Genomic DNA, 24584 nt, shown 5'->3' with positions numbered 1-24584 from the left:
GCTCAAGTGATCCTTTCACTTTTACCTTCCAAAATGTTGGGATTACAGCTGTGAGTCACCATGGCTGGCCCTATTTTTATTCTTTAATACAAACTGTCGCATACTCCATGCATGGAATGTTCTACCACTTCCTTTCCATTTAACAGTCTTGAGGATTGGATCATATCATACACATAGACACCCAAAGAGGCACTTATTTTGTTTTTATTTTATAACAGCTTTTTAAGATGTAAGCACACAGCATCATACAATTCACTCATTTAAAGTATACAATTAAGTAGTGCTAGTATATTCACAGAGTTGTGTCACCATCACCACAACTTTTTATTTTTATTTATTTTTTTGTAACTACATTTTGTTTTTTTTTTAGTCGCGATAGGATGTAGCTGTGTTAACTAGGCTGGTCTCAAACTCCTGGCCTCAAGTGATTCTTCTACCTCGACCTCTCAAACTGCTTAGATTACAGATGTGAGCCACTGTGCCTGGCCCACCACAACTTTTTACCTATTGCTTCCCAGACCCCCCAACTCCCTATCCCTAAGCAAACTATTAATCTACTTTTTGTATGTTTATATTTGCCTATTCTGGCAAAAATGCCTATATATTTTGCATATAAATAGGGCCTAGTATGGTGGCTCACGCCTGTAATCCCAGCACTTTGGGAGGCCGAGGTGGGTGGATCACCTGAGGTCAGGAGTTCGACACTAGCTTGGCCAACATGGTGAAACCCCGTCTCTAAAAATACAAAAAAATTAGCCGGGCGTGGTGGTGGGTGCCTGAAATCCCAGCTACTCAGGAGGCTGAGGCAGGAGAATCCCTTGAATCCAGGAGGCAGAGGTTGCAGTGAGCCAAGAGTGTGCCGTTGCACTCCAGCCTGGGCAACAAGAGCGAAACTCCATTAAAAAAAAAAGTTGTTAAAATTAATGTCATGGGAAATTAATATTACTTAAATTTTATCTATTGTCCTTTACTTAAGGACTCATGATAAATTCCCCATTTAGTCTAATTTCATAAGTTTGTACAGAAGGCATATAGGCTTTTCCTTTTGGAAAAGTTTTTCTATTTTGCCTTTACAGAATGAAGTTTAGCAGTCAAAAAAGACATTGGTGTAAGAGAACAGTAGTAACAAATGGGAAAAATGGCACAGCCCACAGTCTGGTTTCTATTTCAATAAGAAATGCAATAAGGATGAGAAGAAAGAGAGGGTTGGTCTATAGATAGGGACTTGGGGCTAAAGGAAGTCTTTTTTTTTTTTTTTTTAATAGACTAGAACATGTCTAAATTCAGAGGGCAAGGGCTACTAGAATGGGAGAGGTTTGAGGGGAAGGCTCTCATAATTGCAGAAAATAGGAAAGATTTGCTAATGATAAAGTTGTTCAGCAGTGTTGAGGGGCTGATTAGTTTGGTAATACTGAATCAGTATGATTCAGGCCTGCTGTAGGCTCGGAGAGCCAAGTAGTTGGATTTGTGCAGAGTTGTTACTTGGCCAGGTTAAGTTGGGCAGAATGATTGCGCAAGGGAGTTTAGGGTCTTGGCAGGATTGTTTGAAATGATATACAGTAGGTACTAGGCTGAATAAGGAAGGGAAGTATAAAGTCATGGAGGCCGGCCGGGCGCGGTGGCTCAAGCCTGTAATCCCAGCACTTTGGGAGGCCGAGACGGGCGGATCACGAGGTCAGGAGATCGAGACCATCCTGGCTAATACGGTGAAACCCCGTCTCTACTAAAAAAAACACAAAAAACTAGCCGGGCGCGGTGGTGGGCGCCTGTAGTCCCAGCTACTCGGGAGGCTGAGGCAGGAGAATGGCGGGAACCCGGGAGGCGGAGCTTGCAGTGAGCTGAGATCTGGCCACTGCACTCCAGCCTGGGCGACAGAGCGAGACTCCGTCTCAAAAAAAAATAATAAATAAATAAATAAATAAAGTCATGGAGGGACTGAACTAAGGAGAAGGATCAATGGGTGGAAGTTCCCAAGATGCTGAAGAAAAGATTTTTTTGTTGTTGTCTTTTCTGTTTTTGAGACAGAGTTTTGCTCTTGCCGCCCAGGCTGGAAAGCAATGGTGTGATCTTGGCTCACTGCAACCTCTGCCTCCTGAGTTCAAGCGATTCTTCTCCCTCAGCCGTCTGAATAGCTAGAATTACAGACCCGCACCATCACACGTGGCTAATTTTTAATATTTTTAGTAGAGACGGTTTTTCACCATGTTGGCCAAGCTAGTCTCGAACTCATGACCTCAGGCGATCTGCCCGTCCTGGCCTCTCAGAGTGTTGAGATTATAGGTGTGAGCCACCACGCCTGGCCATCAGGTGTGTTGTTTTGTTTTTATGATTTCATTTTTTTGTCACTGTTAGCTTATTAGTATACACTTTTGTTTTTATTTTATTTAGTGGTTGCTGTAGGTTTTACAATATGCATCTTTAACTTATTACAGCCTACCTGTAAATGAATCCTACCCTTAACATGTAGTGTAAGAATCACACGAGTATATTTCCATTTCTTCCTCCCATCTTTTGTGCTATTTTTGTCATACATTTTACTTCTACATATGTTTAAAAACCTACAGTGTATATATTTTTGCTTTAAACAGTCAATTATCTTTTAAAGAGATTAAAAATTTAAAAATGTCTTTTTTTTTTTGAGATGGAGTCTTACTCTGTCGCCCAGGCTGGAGTGCATTGGCACAATCGCAGCTCACTGCAACCTCTGTCTCCCAGGTTCAAGTGATTCTTCTGCCTCAGCCTCCCTAGCAGCTGAGATTACAGGTGCACATAGCATGCCTGGCTAATTTTTGTACTTTTAGTAGAGACGGGGTTTTGCCATGTTGGCCAGGCTGGTCTTGACTCCTGAGCTCATGTGATCTGCCCGCCTCAGCTTCCCAAAGTACTGGGATTACAGGTGTGAGCCACCATGCCTAGCAAAAAAAGGTCTTTTATATTTACCTTCATTTTTATGTTTCTGGTGTTCTTTATTCCCCAGTATAGATTCATTTTTGTTGTTTGGGTTTTGTGTTTGTTTTTGTTTTGAAACAGGGTCTCAGCTGGGTGTGGTGACTCATGCCTGTAATCCCAGCACTTTGGGAGGTGGAGGCGGGTGGATCACCTAAGGTCAGGAGTTCGAGATCAGCCTGATCAACATGGCGAAAACCCGTCTCCACTAAAAATACAAAAATTAGCCAAGCGTGGCGGCCGGCGCCTATAATCCCAGCAGGAGGCTAAGGCAAGAAAATCCCTTGGACCTGGGGGGCGGAGGTTGTGGTAGGTCGAGTTTGTGCCACTTCACTCAAGCCTGGGTGAAAGAACAAAAACCCCATCACACACACACAAAAAAAAAAAAAGAGAAAAAAGATTTTGCTCTATTGTCTTCTGGCATGTATGGTTTCTAATAAGAAAACTGCCGTAATTCTTGTTCTTCTCTTATGTAATGCCTTTTTCTGGCTTCTTCTGGGACTTTATTAGTGATTTTCAGCAAATAATTATGATGTCTTTGATATGGATGGTGGTTTTTTTTTTGAGATACAGTCTTGCTCTGTCACCCAGGCTGGAGTGCAGTGGTGCCATCTCGATTCACTGCAACCTCCGCCTCCTGGGTTCAAGCCATTCTCCTGCCTCAGCCTCCTGAGTCGCTGGGATGCGTGCCATCATGCCCAGCTAATTTTTGTATTTTTAGTAGAAACAGGGTTTTGTTTTTGCCAGGCTGGTCTCAAATTCCTGACCTCAAGTGATCCACCTGCCTTAGCCTCCCAAAATGCTGGGATTACAGGCGTGAGCCACCCAGTACCCATCTTTTTTTTTTTTTTTTTATTTTTTTGAGACTTGTGAATAAGTTAGGAACCTTCATTTCAAAGAGTAGATCAGCTGTTACAGCTCAAAGGATCATTTCTTCCTTAGGGAATAATTCTGAATCATCACATTTAAAGGATTTTATTATAAAAACAAAAACCTATTTTCTCTTTTTTTAAAATTTTCTTGTAATAAGTTGGTAGTAGTTTCAATTTTGAATAGTCTGGACAGACGAATTAACTTATTACTGTTTCTGCTGTAGGCTCTTCGATACTTGGCAGAATGCCGTGCAAACAGAGAAAAGATGAAAGGAGAACTGGGTATGATGTTGAGCTTACAAAATGTTATACAGAAGTAAGTACAACAGACAGTGTCTCATTTATTTACATATATACTTATGCTACTTACTTACAGGGCCTCACTATGTTGCCCAGGCTGGGCTCAAGCGATCTTCCCACCTTGGCTTTCCAAAGTGCTGGAATTACAGGCATGGTTACTACTATTATTGGATTACTATGTTTTAATGTCGTATAGTTAACTGTTTTTAATCATTTAGCTGGCTGAGGGAGGAGAATCGCCTGAACCTGGGAGGTGGAGGTTGCAGTGAGCTGAGATCGTGCCATTGCATTCTAGCCTGGGCGACAGAACAAGACGCCATCTCAAAAAAAAAAAAAAGAAATTTCAATTTTAGGTAGAGAAAAATTACAAATTATTCAGGAAGTAGTTTGTTACTGTAGGAAAATGGTGAAACTGCGGAACTATAAAATAAGCAAGTTAAGATGGTGCTGGTGGGGCATTTAATATTTCGGACATGCAGGACATGGTGGCTCATGCCTGAAATCCCAGCAATTTGGGAGGCCAAGGCAGGCGGATCACTTGTGGCCAGGAGTTCAAGACCAGCCTGGCCAACGTGGTGAAATCTCGTTTCTACTAAAAATACAAAAATTAGCTTGGTGTGGTGGCATGTGCCTGTAATCCCAGCTACGCGGGAGGCTGAGGCAAGAGGATCACTTGAACCTGGGAGGTGGATATTGCAGTGAGCTGAGATCTTGCCACTGCACTCTAGCCTGGGCAACAGAGCGAGACTGTGTCTCAAAAAAAAGAAAAAAAAAGTATATAACCATTGTTGCTAATCTCTCATCTGTAACTGCTTTGTTTATCTAAGTAGACAGAAGCTTGTGTGACTTTCTAGATATAGTTTTGTAGTAAATTCTTAAGTTTATAATTAAAATAGTGGGAGTAGCCCCAGTAGCTATACTGGCAATTATAAGCATGCATACTCCCACTTTGCACATTGTTCATATGAATATCAATACTTGGCTATTTTTCCCCTCATCCTGTTGCTGCTAATGTGGAAGCCACTAGAACTGGTTTGTAAGAGAAGCCCTAAAGCCCTAAGGAATCCATTGGATATAATGGTTTATCTTCTGTGCAATGTATCTGAAATGGTTTCACCTCTATACTATCCTTGGAGTAATTGAAAAAGTAATAACTCAGGGTTTTTTTGTTTGGTTGGTTGGTTTTTTGAGACAGGGTCTCACTGTGTTGCCGAGGCTGGAGTACAGTGGTATGATCATGGCTCACTGCAGCCTCAACCTCCCAAGCTCCAGCTCTTCTCCTACCTCATCCTCCCAAGTAGCTGGGATTACAGACATGTGCCATTATACCTGGCTAATTTTTTAATTATTTTGTAGAGACATGGTCTCACTATGTTGCCTAGGCTGCTCTCCTGGGATCAAGCAATCCTTCTGCCTCAGCCTCCCAAAGTGCTGGAATTACAGGCATGAGCCATCACACCCTGCCCAGATAGTTGTTGTTGTTGTTGTTTTTTAATCGAACTAAATTCTTTTACAGGACCTCAGTTCAGAAAGGGTGCTAGAGAAGTGGTCAGAAGGATAGAAGCAGTGATTAACCAGGAAGAGGAGGGCTGGTTTAAGGATGATGACAGCAGAAGCATCTTCCTTTTTTTTCTGAAGCGGGTCTAGTATGGTAATCAATAGCAACATGTGGCAATTTAAATCAATTAAAATTAATGGCAGGGTGTGGTGGCTCACACCTGTGATCCCAGCACTTTGGGAGGCGGGTAGATCACCTGAGGTAAGGAGTTCAAGGCCAGCCTGGCCAACATAGTGAAACCCCATCTCTACCAAAAATATAAAAATTTAAAAATTAGCCAGGTGTGGTGGCGGGCGCCTGTAATCCCAGCTACTCAGGAGGCTGAAGCAAGAGAATCGCCTGAACCCAGGAGGCAGAGGTTGCAGTGAGCTAAGATCGTGCCACTACACTCTAGCCTGGGCGAGAGAATGAGACTCCCTCTCAAAAATAATAATAATAATAATAATAATAGTAATAATTAATTAAAATTAAAAACTCAGCTCCTCAGTCATATTAGCCATATTCCAAGTGTTTAGTCATGTCGCTAGTGACACTATTTCCATCATCTCAGAAAGTTCTGATGTAGAGTGCTGCTCTGAAATTTTTCTTTTCTTGTCTTTTTTTTTTTGAGACTGGATCTCACTGTGTCGCCTTGGCTGGTGCGATGTTAGCTCAGTGCAACCTCTGCCTCACAGGCTCAAGTAATCCTCCTGCCCTAGCCTCCTGAGTAGCAGGGAGTTAGGCCATCATGTCCTGCTAATTTTTTTTTGTTTTGTTGTGGGTCTCATTCGGTTGCCCAGGCTGGAGTGCAATATCGCGATCTTGGCTCACTGCAACGTCTGCCTCCTGGGCTCAAGCAGTTCTCCTGTCTCAGCCTCCCAAGTACCTGGGATTACAGGTGCCCGCCACCATGCCTGGCTAATTTTTGTACTTTTAGTAGAGACAGTATTTCACCATGTTGGCCAGGCTGATTTCGAACTCCTGACCTCATGTGATCTGCCTGTCTCAGCCTCCCAAAGTATTGGGATTATAGGCGTGAGCCACTGCTCCTGGCCTTTTTTTATGTGTGTGTTTTTTTTTTTTTTTTTTTTTTTTTTTTGTAGAGATGGGGTCTCGACATGTTGCCTAGACTGATTTCGAACTCCTGGACTCAAGTGATCCTCCTATCTCAGCCTTCCAACATGCTGGGATTATAGGTGTGAGCCACCGTGCCCAGCTGCTCTAAAATTTTTTTTTTCTTTTTGAGACAAAGTCTTACTCTGTCACTCAGGCTTGAGTGCAATGGCTGTGATCTCAGCTCATTGCAACCTCTTCCTTTCAGTTTCAAGCGATTCTCCTGCCTCAGCCTCCCAAGTACCTGGGACTACAGGTGCATGACACCACACCCGGCTAATTTTTAGTAGAGATGGAGTCTCACCATTTTGGCCAGGCTGGTCTCGAACTCCTGGCCTCAGGTGATCCACCTGCACTCGGCCTCCCTGTAAGTGCTGGGATTACAGGCATGAATCACCACCCCCAGCCTGCTCTAAAATCTCTTTGCTTAACTGCATCTAGGGCTTTTTTTGTGTTTTGGATTATTTTTGTTTCATGGACTATTTATTGGCGAATTACTGAGTCAAAGATGTAAATATCTTTGTCTTTGTATCCCTGTTAATTGTTTTCAAGTAATACCAATGATGCTTTTACCAGCAGTTACTTTTTTTTTTTTTGAGATGGAGTCTTGCTCTGTAGCCCAGGCTGGAGTGCAGTGACGTGATCTCAGCTCACTGCAACCTCTGCCTCCTGGGTTCAAGCGATTCTCCTGCCTCAGTCTCCCAAGAAACTGGGACTATAGGCGCCCGCCACACCTGGCTAATTTTTTGTATTTTAGTAGAAATGGGATTTCACCATGTTAGCCAGGATGGTCTCGATCTCCTGACCTCATGATCCACCCACCTCGGCCTCCCAAAGTGCTAGGATTACAGGTGTGAACCACTATGCCTGGCCTGACAGTTCCCTTTTTATTAGATTTTCCGAACATTGGAATAGTTTCTTCACATCATAGTTCTCCTACCCTGTTTAATTTGAAATCAACTTTAAAAACAATTTAAACATCTCCGTTGAGACTGATAGAAAATGGATGGTTTGGGTGGGGACATAATTCCACTGAAATTGATTTGGAAAACTTTTTACTTGGATTTTTCTGGTGATTTTTAGGTTCTTAAAGGGATTAATGGTTTGGCGCTGTGGCTCATGCCTGTAATCTCAGCACTTTGGGAGGCCAAGGTGGGCATATCATGAGGTCAGGAGTTCGAGATCAGCCTGACCAACATGGTGAAACCCCGTCTCAAACTCCTAACCTCAAGTGATCCACCCACCTCAGCCCCACAAAGTGTTGGGATTACAGACATAAGTCACTGCGCCCGGCCCGGTTTTTTTTTTTTTAAACTTAAATTCATAAGTTTCTCTAATCATTGTCTCTTCATGCCCTTTATAACTTGTTCTTGGCTGATATTTAAAATATCTGAGAACTTCAGTGACTTTTCAATAAACTCTAAAATAACTATCAATAAAAATGCTGAGACAACTAATACAAATTAGTCTTTTTGATAGCTTCCTGTAACACACAGTTAAAGTCACCAGAAGTAACTTATCTCTGGTCAACAGTGGCCCAGAAAAGCACCTGATATAGTAATTGAGTGTCTGGAATACTGTCAGATTATCACCCCTGGAATTAAAGCTCTAAATAGCTAGAACATATACAATCTGAATATCGGAAAATGAAGTATTCTTACTCATTCAATAAATAACTTGCAAACATTTTTGTTAGGTTCTATGGAAGGTACAAAAAGGATACCTTCCACCTCTTAAAGACTTCATATACTTATAAAAGAAACAGAAAATTAAGATCAGTAGTATAAGTACAAGCATAGTACTCTGATTGTAAAGGGAGAATTTGGTTATTAGGTAGAGGCATTATATGGAAGGTGTTGGTTAAGCTGAGCCTTCAAACGTTGAAATAAGAGTTGGAAAGCCTGCAGTCTGGGTGAAGCTCTTCCAGCTAAGGAAAGGCCTAAACAAAACTTAAGGGTAGAAAGCACTCGAGAGCGAAGAACATATAAAAATGCATGGTCTTTGTAGGAGATCGCCAAGTGTCATAGTCAACCCAAAGAATAATAGAAGGACAAAATGAGCTGATGGAGATAGCCAAATGGGGCCAGATTTTAAGGCCTTGAGTGTACATTAAAGGGTTTGGGCTTAGTTGAGCCCATTGATAGGTGAAATGAGGATTCTTTTCTTACGGTTACATGTACTTACTCTGTTCAATTCCACTAATAAGAGCCATTAGACTGTTGTCCAGTGTGGTTAGCCACTCACTCTGTTTGGCAAATTAATTAAAGGTCTATAAAATTTTTTTAGTTGCACTAGCCGCATTTCAAGGGCTCAGTAGCCTCATGTGAGTGGAGAGTGCAGCTACAGAACATTTCTATCACTGCAGAAAGATTATTGGACAGCACGGTCCCCTAGTTGTTGATGTGAGGATCTCTAGTAGGATTTAAGAGCTTAAGAATGAAAACTTTTGTTAGAGCTGTGGTTTTATGATAAATACATAATTTGTAATATGTAAAAAAAAATGTAAATTAAAAAACAATTGGTTTCAACATACAAAGAAATCTTGAAATTAGTTGATAGTATGAATGATCCTATTCCAATTTGGTTTCTCCTTTTGGATTTTTATATGTTGCATTTTCTTAAAAGTCAAGGTACTTTCAAATTGAGAGTTGAATGTTAGTGATAATACAGGAACATATTACAACCTGATCTTGTTAGTTGATTTTGTATTTAATTATTATTATTATTATTATATTTTTTTTGAGACGGAGACTCACTCTGTCGCCCGGGTTGGAGTGCAGTGACCGGATCTCAGCTCACTGCAAGCTCCGCCTCCCGGGTTTACGGTGCCTCAGCCTCCCGAGTAGCTGGGACTACAGGCGCCCGCCTAGTTTTTTGTATTTTTTTAGTAGAGACAGGGTTTCATCGTGTTAGCCAGGATGGTCTCGATCTCCTGACCTCGTGATCCGCCCATCTCGGCCTCCCAAAGTGCTGGGATTACAGGCTTGAGCCAGCGCGCCCGGCCATATTTAATTATTTTTATTAGGCTTTTTTTTTTTTTTTTTGAGATGGAGTCTCCCTCTGTCGCCCAGGCTGGATTCCAGTGGTGTGATCTGAGCTCGCTGCAACTTCTGCCTCCCGAGTTCAAGCAATTCTCCTCTCTCAGACCTCTCAGACTCCTGAGTAGCTAGGATTACATGCGTGCACCACCACACCCAGCTAATTTTTGTATTTTAGTAGAGATGGGGTTTCACTATGTTGGTCATGCTTGAACTCCTGACCTCAGTGATCCACCTACCTTGGCCTCCCAAAGTGCTGGGATTATAGGCATGAGCCACCGCGCCCAGCCAAATGTGTTTTTATACCTCTATAGTGATAGATTTTGAATCTCAATGAGCCACGTGTTTAAAATGAAATTAGAAGATTGTTATAGACAAGATGCTTTTTCTACATTATTGATTATTCTAGGATTCACTGCTATTGCTTTTAAATTGAATAAAGCATTAGAGTGAAAGAAACAAGGCTCCTTTTAGTGGAGAAATAAAATTACAGAATCAGTAGAAGTGACAAGACTAATTATATATGTGTTTCTTTCAAGAACTACAACTCCAGGAGAAACAAAACTTCTGGCCTCTGAAATCTATGACATTCTTCAGTCCTCCAATATGGCAGATGGTGATAGTTTCAATGAAATGAATTCACGTCGAAGGAAAGCTCAGTTTTTTCTGGGAACTACAAACAAACGTGCCAAAACAGTGGTTTTGCATATAGATGGCCTTGATGATACGGTAAGGTCTGTTAGATGGGAAAGAGAAATCATGTTACTAGTTTCTTCAGTGTCCCTTGCTAACAGTCTTTGAGAATAAATCTCGCTATCAGTATTTTACTAATACAAAGGGTCATTTTGTGCTAAAGAGGTCAATCATAGGATATAAGAATTTAAAATATTTATGTCCCTAATAATAGAACATCGAAATATGTGAAGTAAATCTTACAGAAATGGGGAGAAATAGAAAAATCCACAGTTAGAAGCAGAGATTTTTAACACAGCTCTCTCAATTAATACAGGAAGCATACAGAAAATCAGTTAAGATATAGAAGACTCAATGCTATCAACCAATTTAACCTAATTTTTATTTTATTTTATTTATTTATTTTTTATGTATTTTTTGAGATGGAGTCTCACTCTGTCACCCAGGCTAGAGCACAGTGGTGCAATCTTGGCTCAATGCAACCTCTGCCTCCCAGGTTCAGGTGTCTCTCCAGCCTTGGCCTCCCAAATGGCTGGAATTACAAGTGTGCGCCACCATGCCCAGCTAATTTTTGTATTTTTAGTAAAGATGGGGTTTCACCATGTTGGCCAAGCTGGTCTCAACTCCTGACCTCAGGTAGTCTGCCCGCCACAGCCTCCCAAATGCTCGATAACAGGGATGAACCACCGTGCCCGGCCCAAAGCATGTTCTTTGAGCACAGTGAATGCAAATTAGAAATCAATAACAGAAAGATATCTGAAAAATTTCCCCCAAATTTGTGAAACTAAGTGACACATTTCTTTTTTTTTTCCTTTTCTTTTTTCAGGGACAGGGTCTCATTCTGTGGCCCAGACTGGAGTGCAGTGGCACAATCATAGTCTACTGCAGCCTCGAACTCCTGGGCTCAAGTAATCTTTCTGCCTCAGTCTCCTCAGTAGCTGGGACTACAGACATGTGCCACCATACCTGGCTAATTTTTAAGTTTTTGCAGAGATGGAGTCTTGCTGTGTTGCCAGGTCTTAGACTCCTGGCCTCAACCAATCCTCCTGCCTCAACCCTGCAAAGAGCTTGGATTACAGGCGTGAACCACTGCACCTAGCAAAATAGCACATTTCTAAAGTAATCTATGAGTCAGTAAATAAAAGAGAAATTAGCATTTTGAACTGAATAAAAATGAAAGTGAACTGAATAAAAATGAAAGTGTAGGCCAGGCGCGGTGGCTCACACCTATAATCCCAGCACTTTGGGAGGCTAAGGCAGAAGGATCATGAGGTCAGGAGTTTGAGACCAGTCTGGCCAACATAGTGAAACCCTGTCTCTACTAAAAATACAAAAATTATCTGGGCATGGTGGTGCACCTGTAGTCCCAGCTACTCGGGAGGCTGAGGCAGGAGAATCGCTTGAACCCAGGAGGTGGAGGTTGTGGCGAGCTGAGATGACGCCACTGCACTCCAGCCTGGGCAACAGAGTGAGACTCCATCTCAAAAAAAAAAAAAAAAAAAAGTGAAGAAAGTGTAATAAAAATGGAAGTGATATGTACATGAAAGTGTAGCTGAAATTTGTTGGAAGTAGTTAAAAGATGTTTAAAGTGGAAATTCATTAGCTCCAGATGCATAACTGTTTATATACAAAAAAGAAAGGGTATCAAGTCAGTGACTTAAGCTTCTATCTTTTTTTTTTTTTTTTTTTTTTTTGAGACGGAGTCTGGCTCTGTCGCCCAGGCTGGAGTGCAGTGGCTGGATCTCAGCTCACTGCAAGCTCCACCTCCTGGGCTTTCGCCATTCTCCTGCCTCAGCCTCCCAAGTAGCTGGGACTACAGGCGCCCGCCACCTCGCCCAGCTAGTTTTTTGTATTTTTTAGTAGAGACGGGGTTTCACTGTGTTAGCCAGGATGGTCTCGATCTCTTGACCTCATGATCCGCCCGTCTCGGCCTCCCGAAGTGCTGGGATTACAGGCTTGAGCCACCGCGCCCGGCCAAGCTTCTATCTTAAAAAAATAGAAGAAGCTGAAGGGAATCACTGGATCTCAAGAGTTCAAGGTTATGGTGGTCTATGATTGTGTCACTACACACTCCTGTGTAGGCAACAAAAACCCTGTCTCAGAAAAAAAAAAGAAACTAGAAAAAGAGAGCAAATTAAAGCCACAACAAGCAGAGGAGAAGAAACAAGAAAGATCCGGGAAATGAAAAACAGTAGAGAAAAACCAATGAAATCAAAAGCTGGTGTTTGACATGATTGTTAAAATTGGTAAGCCTCTAGTCGAACAGATCAAGAGTAAAAAAGTCATAAATTATCAATATCAGAAATGAGAGAGGATACCACTGCAGATCCTACAAACATCAAAAGGATAAGTGAGGGGCCAGGCATGGTGGCTCACGCCTCTGTAATGCCAGCACTTTGGGAGGCTGAGGCAGGCGGATCACTTGAGGTCAGGAGTTTGAGACCAGCCTGGCCAACATGGTGAAACCCCATCTCTACTAAAAATATAAAAATTAGCCAGGTGTCATGGTGCAGGCCTGTAATCCCAGCTACATGGGAGGCTGAGGCAGGAGAATCGCTTGAACCCAGGAGGCAGAGGTTGCAGTGAGTGGAGATCATGCCCTCCAGCCTGGGCGACAGCAAGACTCCATGTCAAAAAAAAAAAAAAAAAAAAGGATAAGTGAATATTTTCAATACCTTTTGCCAGTAAATTTCATAATGTAGATGAAACAGGTTTCATGAAAGACACAGATGACCGAAGCTCACTCAAGAAGAAACAGATGACCCGATTAATTGTATATCTTCTAAAGAAATGGAATTTGTAGCTAAAAATCATGCCATAAATAAAACTTCAAGCCCAGATAGAAGCATGTTTTCTAGTGTCACTGGTTTTTAATTTTTTTTTTTTTTTTGAGAGAGGGTTTTACTCTTGTTGCCCAGGCTGAAGTGCAATGGCACAATCTCGGCTCGCTGCAACCTCCACCTCCTGGATTCAAGCCTTTTTCCTGCCTCAGCCTCCCAAGTAGCTGGGATTACAGATGCCTGCCACCACACCCAGTGAATTTTTTATTTAGTAGAGACGGGGTTTCGCCATGTTGGCCAGGCTGATCTCTAACTCCTGACCTCAGGTAATCCATCTGCCTTGGTCTCCCAAAGTGCTGGGATTACAGGCATGATCCACTGCGGCTGGCCTTAAATTTTATTTTGTCAGCCTGGCGCAGTGCCTCACACCTATAATCCCAGCACTTTGGGAGGCTGAGGCAGGTGGATCACGAGGTCAGGAGTTTAAGACCAGCCTGACCAACATGGTGAAACCTCGTCTCTACTAAAGATACAAAAAATTAGTGGGGCGTGGTGGTGCACGCCTGTAATCTCAGCTACTCAGGAGGTTGAGGCCGGAGAATCCCTTGAACCTGGGAGGTAGAGGTTGCAGTGAGCCGAGATTGTGCCATTGTACTCCAGCCTGGGCAACAGGTGAGACCCCGTCACACACACACAAAAATGTTTATTTTGTCTATATTTTTAGTTGTTTAGAGGCTAAATCTGGTCCCTGTTAATCCATCTGGACTGCAACTGGAAGTTCCCCTGAAGTTACCTTGCACAGAGATTATATAACTTTATGTATTTAGGGGTAGCAGTTGGTAGATTACCACTTACCTCTTTAGCAATGCCAGGTAGGTTACATTAGATTATTCACAGCTTTTTTCTGTTTTTTTTTCTTTTTTTTTGAGACAGAGTCTCACTCTGTCCCCCAGGCTGGAGTGCAGTGGCGTGATCTCGGCTCACTGCAATCTTTGCCTCCCAGGTTCAAATGATTCTCCTGCCTCAGTCTCCCGAGTAGCTGAGACTACAGGTGCCCGCCACCATGCCCATCTAATTTTTGTGTTTTTAGTAGAGACGTGGTTTCACCATATTGGCCAGGCTGGTCTTGAACTCCTGACTATGTGATCCACCTGCGTTGGCCTTCCAAAGTGTTGGGATTGCAGGCGTGAGCCATCATGCCTGGCCCACAGCTTTTTCTAGTTGTGTTTTAGGTGCTTAGGCTCAGGATTTGGGGTTTAGTAAATGAACTTGAGAAGGAACCTTCCATATGCATATTATCAGAGCCAAATCAGTCCACAGCTCTCTTACTGAAAGTGGGATCACAAGACAATTTCTAGAAAGCAAGTTCTGATAAAGATAAATTGATTCACCGGAAGATCTTAAAATATATAAAATATCTCCAATACCGTATATTTAATTTTAATGAATAAGAATAATATAGTTTTTTGTTTTTTTTTTTTTTTTTGAGGCGGAGTCTCGCTCTGTCGCCCGGACTGGAGTGCAGTGGCCAGATCTCAGCTCACTGCAAGCTCCGCCTCCCGGGTTCCCGCCATTCTCCTGCCTCAGCCTCCCGAGTAGCTGGGACTACAGGCGCCCGCCACCTCGCCCGGCTAGTTTTTGTATTTTTAGTAGAGACGGGGTTTCACCGTGTTAGCCAGGATGGTCTCGATCTCCTGACCTCCTGATCCGCCCGTCTCGGCCTCCCAAAGTGCTGGGATTACAGGCTTGAGCCACCGTGCCCGGCCTATAGTTTCTTTTTAAAGCTAGCACAAATCAAATAATAAAACCCAGCAAAGCACACACAAAAATATAGGCTAGCCAGGTGTAGTGGCACATGCCTGTAGTCTCAGCTATGTGGGAGGCTAAGGCAGGAAGATCGCTAGAGCCTAAGAGTTCAAGACCAGCCTAGTCAACATAGTGAGACTCTATCTCAAAGAAAAGAAACAGCAGAAACCAAACAAACAAACATATAGGCCAGTGTATGGTAAAAACATGATTGCCAAAGTTCAAAATGAAATATTAGCGAGTTAACTCTAGTACTATACTATCATGTTAACATTTTTTTGGTGACATAGCCTGGCACTAGTGATAAGTTTATTCCATCGATTCTCTCATTCAGTTCTGACAAGCAGCACAGAGAGATGTATATCTTCTTTTTTTTTTTTTTTTTTTTTGAGGCGGAGTCTCGCTCTGTCGCCGGGGCTGGAGTGCAGTGGCCGGATCTCAGCTCACTGCAAGCTCCGCCTCCCGGGTTCCCGCCATTCTCCTGCCTCAGCCTCCTGAGTAGCTGGGACTACAGGCGCCGCCACCTCGCCCGGCTAGTTTTTGTATTTTTTTTTACTAGAGACGGGGTTTCACAGTGTTCGCCAGGATGGTCTCGATCTCCTGACCTCGTGATCCGCCCGTCTCGGCCTCCAAAGTGCTGGGATTACAGGCTTGAGCCACCGTGCCCGGCCTATAGTTTCTTTTTAAAGCTAGCACAAATCAAATAATAAAACCCAGCAAAGCACACACAAAAATATAGGCTAGCCAGGTGTAGTGGCACATGCCTGTAGTCTCAGCTATGTGGAGGCTAAGGCAGGAAGATCGCTAGAGCCTAAGAGTTCAAGACCAGCCTAGTCAACATAGTGAGACTCTATCTCAAAGAAAAGAAACAGCAGAAACCAAACAAACAAACATATAGGCCAGTGTATGGTAAAAACATGATTGCCAAAGTTCAAAATGAAATATTAGCGAGTTAACTCTAGTACTATACTATCATGTTAACATTTTTTTGGTGACATAGCCTGGCACTAGTGATAAGTTTATTCCATCGATTCTCTCATTCAGTTCTGACAAGCAGCACAGAGAGATGTATATCTTCTTTTTTTTTTTTTTTTTTTTGAGGCGGAGTCTCGCTCTGTCGCCGGGGCTGGAGTGCAGTGGCCGGATCTCAGCTCACTGCAAGCTCCGCCTCCCGGGTTCCCGCCATTCTCCTGCCTCAGCCTCCTGAGTAGCTGGGACTACAGGCGCCGCCACCTCGCCCGGCTAGTTTTTTGTATTTTTTTTTTACTAGAGACGGGGTTTCACAGTGTTCGCCAGGATGGTCTCGATCTCCTGACCTCGTGATCCGCCCGTCTCGGCCTCCCAAAGTGCTGGGATTACAGGCTTGAGCCACCGCGCCCGGCCGAGATGTATATCTTCTTTCTTTCTTTCTTTGTTTTTGAGACAGAGTCTCACTCTGTCGCCCAGGCTGGAGTTCAGTGTGACACGATCTTGGCTCACTGCAACCTCCGCCTCCCGAGTTCAAGCATTTCTCCTGCCTCAACCTCCCAAGTAGCTGGGATTAAAGATGCCCACCATCATGGCCCGCCAGTTTTTTTGTATTTTTATAGAGATGGGGTTTCACTCTGTTGCCCAGTCTGGTTTTGAACTCCTGAGCTCAAGTGATCTGCCTCCCTCGGCGTCCCAAAATGCTAGGTTATAATAGAAGGGGAAGTTGAGTTTAGAATGGTCAAATAACTTAACTGCTCCACCTATGTAACTTTAGCTTAGTCAACATTTTTTGGACTACTAGGTAGTGTGACTTCAGAATTGAACTTTTTTTTTTTTTTTTTTCAGATAGAGTTTTGCTCTTTTGCCCAGGCTGGAGTGAAGTGGCACGATCTCAGCTCACTGCAGCCTCCAGCCCCTGGGTTCAAGTGATTCTCGTGCCTCAGCCTCCCAAGTAGCTGGGGTTACATGTACCCGCCACCACACCCGGCTAAGTTTTTTGTATTTTTAGTAGAGACAGGGTTTTGCCTTGTTGGTCAGGCTGGTCTTGAACTCCTGACCTCAGGTGATCCACCTGCCTCGGCCTCGCAAAGTGCTAGAATTACAAGCATGAGCCACTGCTCCTGGCCCAGAATTGGACTTTTAATCACAATATTATAATTTCCTAAAAACAATCTAGTTTTATCCTGGAATTGTAAATATGATTTAACATAATGAAATACTTTAGTATAATATCAGTAAGTCAATAATTTGATAATTTGCTATTGATACTGCTGTAAATACAGAAAATCCAGGAGAATGATCTGAAATTTCTTAAAAATATTTTAAAAATCCAGTGACATTATTAAATATATAGAAATCAGTCACTTCTTAAAAGGAGAAAAGTAGTTTTACTCTCTCAAGCAAAATAAACAGCTAGGAAGAGTGCAGGGGTACTTTTTCTTTTTTGTTTTTGGTTTTTTAAACTTAATGATCAGTGTGATAGTAGCAAGGGTATTCTTATTAAGAACATAAGAGACTTAATAAAAAAAATTAAATGTCCTCAGTGTTATAAGAAGACTGGAATAAGTGGAATGAAATGCCTGTTTCTGAAAGTTTGTAAGGATGTCAGTTCTTCCTAAATTTGTAGACTTAAAATAATACCAATCAGTCTGATGACTTTGGAAGTTTATTTCTCGATCTAAAAGTTCACATGGTAGAATGTACTAATTTTTACAATAAAAGGGAGCACCTAATGTTAGGCATTATTTTAGATACCAGGGATACAGTGATGACCAAAAAGCAAAACTTTTTCCTCTCTAGGAGCTAGCATAGTTGGAGGAGGCAGACAATAAGCTTGCTAAAAAAGTGTGTTAATTTGTGTTGAAATAAAGATAAATTAGACTTACGAATCTCGTTTCTCACTGTGGCATGTGGTTGGCATTTAGTACCAGACTCTACCTGTGGTAAATTAGGCAAGTTGTTTTTCAACTTTTCACTTTACTCACATTTGAAATAAGAGATCAGATTAATAATATCCTAACATATATATTGTGCGAGCTTTACTTCACTTATAAGTTTACCTGGTGTTGAATATGTGGAAGAGATAAACATGGTGCTATTTGGCACCAATCCTGTAAGAGGGCTTCATCAAATGCAGGCCCCTGCAGAGCAGGGTCCAGACACAGTGCTCTAGATGAGCCCACTGTGGGCCCGTGCTGTGCCACAGACTGTCGTGTCCCAGGCCTCCCTGAGTAGGGTTGAAATGCAGAAGTAGGGAGATGAGCAATGATGTGAGCAGTTGTTCTGAAGGATGTGGAAATAAGTTTGAAAACTGGATATAGTCTACAGACTTGCCACATGGGTCAGTTGCAGATTGACCCCTCAGAAATATAAATGAAAACCTGTTCTCAATACAGAAATCAGAAAATGTAGAGAGTGTGATTTGGTATGTGGGCCAGAGGTGGAGGGAGCTATGAGGAGAAAATGCAGTTACTTTTTCCGGTTTCACTTTGGATCTTGTATTGAGATGACCACTTGATGGTCAAGTGGGTATGTCTGACAGACAAATGAAAATAAGAAAGTCATATTGGAGTTAGTAATGTTAGTGATGGCTAAAGTGATGAGAATAGTCTCCTGAGGGTTGAAGCAGAAAGAAAGTCAGTGTAGGCAGTAGACTTTGGAGTTAAGGTGAGACAGAGCTGGAATAATCAGTGGGGAAGTGGAAGGCCAGGATAATGTAGTACCCTGCATTGAAGCATTGAAGAGTACATGTTATATTGTGTTTTGAAGAGTATTAGGAAGATGAGAACCACACAAGGTATGTCTAACCCTTGAGAATGCAATGGTAACCATAAGAATGCCATAAATGAATGATATAGTGATATTTATAATACCAGGTGATTTAAGGAATAGGGACTTAAACAGTGAATGCTCACTAATTCTAACTTCAGTCTATTAGAATTTATCCCTGGAGATTTTTAGGCTAGAGTGTGGATCATAAACCTTTTCTTTTTTTTTTTTTTTTTTTGAGATGGAGTCTTGCTCTGTCACCCAGGCTGGAGTGCAGTGGCACAATCTCAGCTCACTGCAACCTCCGCCTCCCGGGTTCAAGTGATTCTCCTGCCTCAGCCTCCCGAGCAGCTGGGACTACAGGCACGCATCACCATGCCCAGCTGATTTCTGTATTTTTAGTAGAGACGGGGTTTTACCATATTGGCCAGGCTCTTCTTTAACTCCTGACCTGGTGATCTACCCGCCTCAGCCTCCCAAAGTGCTGGGATTACAGGCGTGAACCACTGCGCCTGGCCAAACCTTTTCTTTATAGGACCAGAAAGTAAATATTTTTGGCTTTGTAGACCATGATGGTCTCTGTCATAACTACTAACTCTGTCTTAGCATGAAACTAGCCTCAGATAATATGTAAACAAATGGGTGTGCTTGTGTTCCAATAAAATTTTATTTACAAAAACAGCTGGTGGACTATGGTTTTCCCCACCCGTGAGCTAGAAGAACCTGTGCTTTTCTGCTTTTTGGCATTTTTTCCCCTGTATTGTGTTCTGCTTTATTTAAGATGTAAATTAACCTTGGCTAACTTCTTTCTGATTAAAAAAATTATTAAAACTGCATATTAGTATTGAAGCTTTAAAAATTTAGGAATTACTATTCTGTTGATCTTGTAAAATTTAAAAAATTTGACTAAGCACTCCCCGACTCTGTTCCCTGAAATAAGATGGTAAAACTGAAATAGGTCATTTGCTGCCTTCCCCCCTCCAAAATATAACTTGGTTTTAGCTGATTTATTACCTTTTATTTACCTATTTTCATAACAATTTGCTTTTACTTTTTCAGTCTCGGAGAAATCTATGTGAAGAGGCTTTGTTAAAAATTAAAGGTGTTATTAGCTTTACTTTTCAAATGGCTGTTCAAAGGTGTGTGGTGCGAATCCGTTCAGATTTGAAAGCTGAGGTAAGTATTTTAAAAGGCTTAATATGTTTGAGATTACAGGTAAACAATTCAGTTTCAAAATTGTTCCTTTTTATCTTGACTTAGGCTTTGGCATCAGCAATAGCATCAACCAAGGTTATGAAAGCTCAGCAAGTTGTGAAAAGTGAAAGTGGAGAAGAGGTAAAAGTTGTATTTAATTTTCTTTATATCTAACTCACTCTCAGTTATTTTTTATGGCTAGCAGATTGCCAGTATTTCTAAATTAATAGTGCCAAGTATGTAAGGATGTGCTGTTTCTTGGTTAACAGTTAACTATTTTAGAAATATAAAGAGATCTTTTGTAGATATCAGAGTCTGCTCTTGCTGATTTTTACATGGAAATAAAGGATATGTGTCTTCCTTGCATTTATTTTTAAATACTTTCTTCATAACCTTAACTAATTTTGACAATCCAAAAAATAAAGGTGTAACCACTGGGCAAGTAAATAGGGTGAAAATCCTTGTCTCTTGCTACTCTCTTCACTAGCTTTGTGATGGGGGAAAAAATATACCTTGAGCTCATTTGGGTTCCCATCTCATAGATGGGAGGTTCCATGGCTATCCAGTGGCCTGCAGTGGCTAGACACTTGCTTTAGTCATTATTACACAGAGAAAGGTTGCTCATTTACTCCTAGAATTTCAGCAGATCAGCTTCTGAGTTCTTACTTGTACTCTGCTTACTCCTTTCTGTATTGACACTGCTCAGCAATTGGGCCTACTGTCATGTAAGAGGAAAATTTACCCTGAGAATAACCATGGTAATTAGAATAAGGAGTAAAGTTGATTTTGTAATAACTCTTAATATTTTCTGTATCAGATGTTGGTCCCATTCCAAGATACTCCTGTGGAAGTAGAACAGAACACAGAGCTACCTGACTACCTGCCTGAGGATGAGAGTCCCACAAAAGAACAGGACAAAGCAGTGTCCCGGGTTGGCTCACACCCAGAAGGTGGAGCTAGCTGGCTGAGCACAGCTGCAAACTTTTTATCCAGATCATTTTATTGGTGACTTCACTTTGGGGCTCAAGGACTGTGTGAACCAACAAGGGGCCAGTTTTCCATTGTTGTGGTGAACTGTCAAGTGCAATTTGCAATAAGTTATCATGAAAAGTTTTTAGATTACATGATTGCGTATGCTGCATTTTACATTTTATTGGACATTTTACCCCACTGAGTGGTAAAAAGGACAGAGGCTACGGATGGAGTTGCTTTGTTATGAAAGTATTTTGGTTTTGTTTTCTTTCATTTAATTGCCTCATATTTAAAAACCATGGGTCCACTGTTAAAACACACGTGTATGTGCAGCTTTAACATTTTATTTTACATGAAGCACGTGATTAGGAAAACTCGTTTTCTCCTCAAGCCTCAGGACCTACCTGAAGAGAAGTTTTCTTGTAGCTCAAGTTGTGCATGAATTACTGAATATTTTACTGTGCTTTTCTTCATGAAGGATACATGCTTTGTATTCTTCACTGAAAGCTGAAAACATTTCTTGTTACCCTCTTTTGTGCCTTTTTATTTTGCCAACCATGTTTATAGAAAGGACATTACTAATGACATTTTGCAAATTAAAAACATTCATTTGAACATAGTAGTCCCCTAGAAAAACAACTCTACAAAAATTTTGCAGCCTTATTCATTATAATTTTAATAAAATTAACACAAAATCAGTCAAGAAGAAGGAAACATGTATATTAGCAAAGTGTTTTTGGAGACTATTTGAATGTGACCAAATGTGGTTCTGTTTGACTTCTTTTCACTTTGGCTTATATCAGCTCTTGAGAGTTAAATCTGATCATGATATTGCAAACAACTGGAAATGGTCTCTAGGCCTTACTTTGTGATTATACGTTATCTCCTGCTAGAAAAAGATAATGTAGTAAAGAACTGACAAACTGAAAAAAAGAAAACAAAAATCAAATGCCTATAATACCCTGAAATGCCACTTTGGTATAGAGTCTAACTTTAAAACATGAATTGCTCGACAGAATTCTATTCAGTAGGTGTTTCTTTGTATTGCCTTTTGTGAATTTATTATGAAAATGCTGCAGTTGTGTTAAATGAAAAAGACCCAAATTATAGCTTATGAAGAAATAAAGCCAGCATTGATCACTTAATCCTGTTTCTCATGTCCAGCCAGAAAAAAAGAACTTCAGTGAAGGTAAGATAAATAAATATATACATATATAATACTTTTTTTGGTAGATAAGTGCTAATTACATATATGTAATGCTTTATTAAATTTCTGAAATATTTGGTAACTAAAATTTTCTTTTTTGGAAATTAATAAATCCAGATATGTATTAATGTTGATATGACTAAAAACAAGAAGAAATTGAAGTTTCTTTTCATCAACATGTAGAGCTGCTATTTTACTATTTGGAGAATATGATGTGAAAATTGGACCCCAAAGGGTTTCCTTGTGTTTTCATTGTAAAATACCATCATCAGTGAGAGTCTTGAGTTCACTAACAGTATCACCTTCTGGAGAGATAGTTACTGGAGGCATTGAGGATGATATTTTTTTTTCATGTGTTTGGTTTCTCATTCAAGTGACACGCACAAACTGAAAAAACAAACAAACAAAAAAAAAACAGAAAAAAAACAACAACTTTCAGGGCACCTATTGCTCTAAATGCATAATGTAACTTGCTGCCAGAACCAGATGTATTGAAAAAAGAAAATAAAACCACCTTCTTTCTATAGCCATTAAAGCAAAGTTTACTGTTCTAACAAATTTGTATTTTATTTTGCATTGCCACACATCTGCTTATTTAAAAACTACATCCCTTTGGTAGTAATGTTTCAGGACAAGTAGGTATTACCGCTTGATGTTTGTGTGTTCTAATTCTAAGAGTTCTTTATTCCAGATCATATACAGCAGTTAAGGCAACTGTAACAGCATTTTTTGAAATACATTGTAAAATAATAAAAGGTAACATAATTAAAATTGAGTGGATATTATATACTTGTGGTATAAGTATTATTGATTATTTTTAAATTTTATTTTAAGTTCTGGGATACATGTGCAGAATGTATCATAGGTGTACATGTGCCATGGTGGTTTGCTATACCTGTCAACCTGTCATCTAGGTTTTAAGCCCCTCGTACATTAGGTATTTTTCCTAATGCTCTCCCTCCCCTTCCCCCCACCCCCCGACAGGCCCTGGTGTGTGATGTTTCCCTATGTTGATTACTCTTAAGCCTGTGTGTACACACATTGCCTGGCACACTTTTCCAGTTCCCTGCAGTTGTGCCACCTGACTAATTCCCACGCATCCTCCATTTGTTTCCTTCCTGACACCACACCTGCCTCTCCCCAGATTGGATCGCTGCTCCTGTGCATATACTCATTGTAGCATCTATCACATTGTATCAAAATTGCATATTTACCAGTGTCTCTTCCCTACTAAGCTCTCTGAGAAGAGAATCTTTCTTTTTTAAGTTTTGCTTTGCATTGACACATAATATTTGTGCATATTTATGGGGTACAATAATGATGTGAGTCTTCACATTAACATTGTAACTTTGCCTGACTTATAGTAAATGCTCAGATTTTTTTAGGGGAAATGAGCAAAGTTTTTTTAAAAATCAGTAAAACATAAACATACTTGTTGGGCAAAAGGAAAAATGTCATATGTATTTTTTCTGGGCATGCTTATTTCTGACTTATCAATATTTAACACATTTTAGTCAGGCACAGTGGCTCATACCTGTAATCCCTGCATTTTGGGAGGCTGAGGTGGGGAGGATTGCTTGAGCCCAGGAGTTTGAGACCAGCCTGGGGAACATGGTGAAACCCTGACTGTACAAAAAAAAAAAAAAAAAAATTAGCTAGCTGTGGTGACAAGTGCCTGTAGTCCCAGCTACTTGGGAGGCTGAGGTGGGAGGATTGATTGGGCCTGGAAGATTGAGGCTGCAGTGAGCCGCGATAATGCCAGCCTGGATGACACAGTGAGACCCTATCTCAAAAAAAAAAAAAAGCAAATGTCTTCATTTATTTTATCATTTGGTTTTTATTTTTAAAAAATGGGAGGGGCGTAATATTTGCTCCATTGAATGGAGCTAGAATTATCCTGATTCTTACAGAATTTTTACAGGAGAAAATGATATACATAAAATAGTGGTTTTTATTTTCTGTTTTATAACTGATAAGCTGTGTGATCCTAGGCAATATTTTAATCTAAACTTTTTTCGTTAGTAAAATGGAGATGATTCCTCTGCCTCATGGGGCCATTATTAGGATCCAGTGAGAGATCAGTGTTTTGAAAACTAAAAATTTACCAGTGTGCAATGGATTTATTGTTACCGGAAGTTTCTCAAGTGGTAACCCTTTTTTTTTTTTTTTTTTTAAAGAAGTCTTGTTCTGTTGCCCAGGCTGGAGTGCAGTGGTGTGATTTTGGCTCACTGCAACTTCCGCCTCCAGGGTTCAAGCGATTCTCATGTCTTAGCCTCCCCGGTAGCTGGGATTATAGGCACCTGCTACCAAGCCTGGCTAATTTTTGTATTTTTAGTAGAGACAGGGTTTCACCGTGTTGGCCAGGCTAGTCTTGAACTTCTGATCTCA

General features: G+C 41.1%; 1 protein-coding gene across 2 annotated transcripts in view; it reads left to right on the top strand.

Moving 5' to 3' along the window:
• ARMC1 (armadillo repeat containing 1) overlaps positions 1-22981 on the top strand; it is a 34540-nt gene extending 11559 nt beyond the window's left edge. The window contains exons 3-7 of one of the 2 annotated variants that reach the window (XM_033202411.1): positions 4043-4134; positions 10346-10535; positions 19883-19999; positions 20084-20158; positions 20835-22981. In XM_033202411.1, the coding sequence (XP_033058302.1) occupies positions 4043-4134; positions 10346-10535; positions 19883-19999; positions 20084-20158; positions 20835-21026 (666 nt within the window). In that variant the 3' untranslated portion in view covers positions 21027-22981. The remainder of the gene's footprint in view (positions 1-4042; positions 4135-10345; positions 10536-19882; positions 20000-20083; positions 20159-20834) is intronic. The other variant, XM_033202412.1, reaches the window with a different exon arrangement.
• The last annotated feature ends 1603 nt before the right edge of the window (positions 22982-24584 follow it).

Source organism: Trachypithecus francoisi, unplaced genomic scaffold (assembly GCF_009764315.1).
Source record: "Trachypithecus francoisi isolate TF-2019V2 unplaced genomic scaffold, Tfra_2.0 Lachesis_group7, whole genome shotgun sequence".
NCBI lineage: Eukaryota > Metazoa > Chordata > Mammalia > Primates > Cercopithecidae > Trachypithecus > Trachypithecus francoisi.
This window is presented reverse-complemented; position numbering and strand designations above follow the sequence as displayed.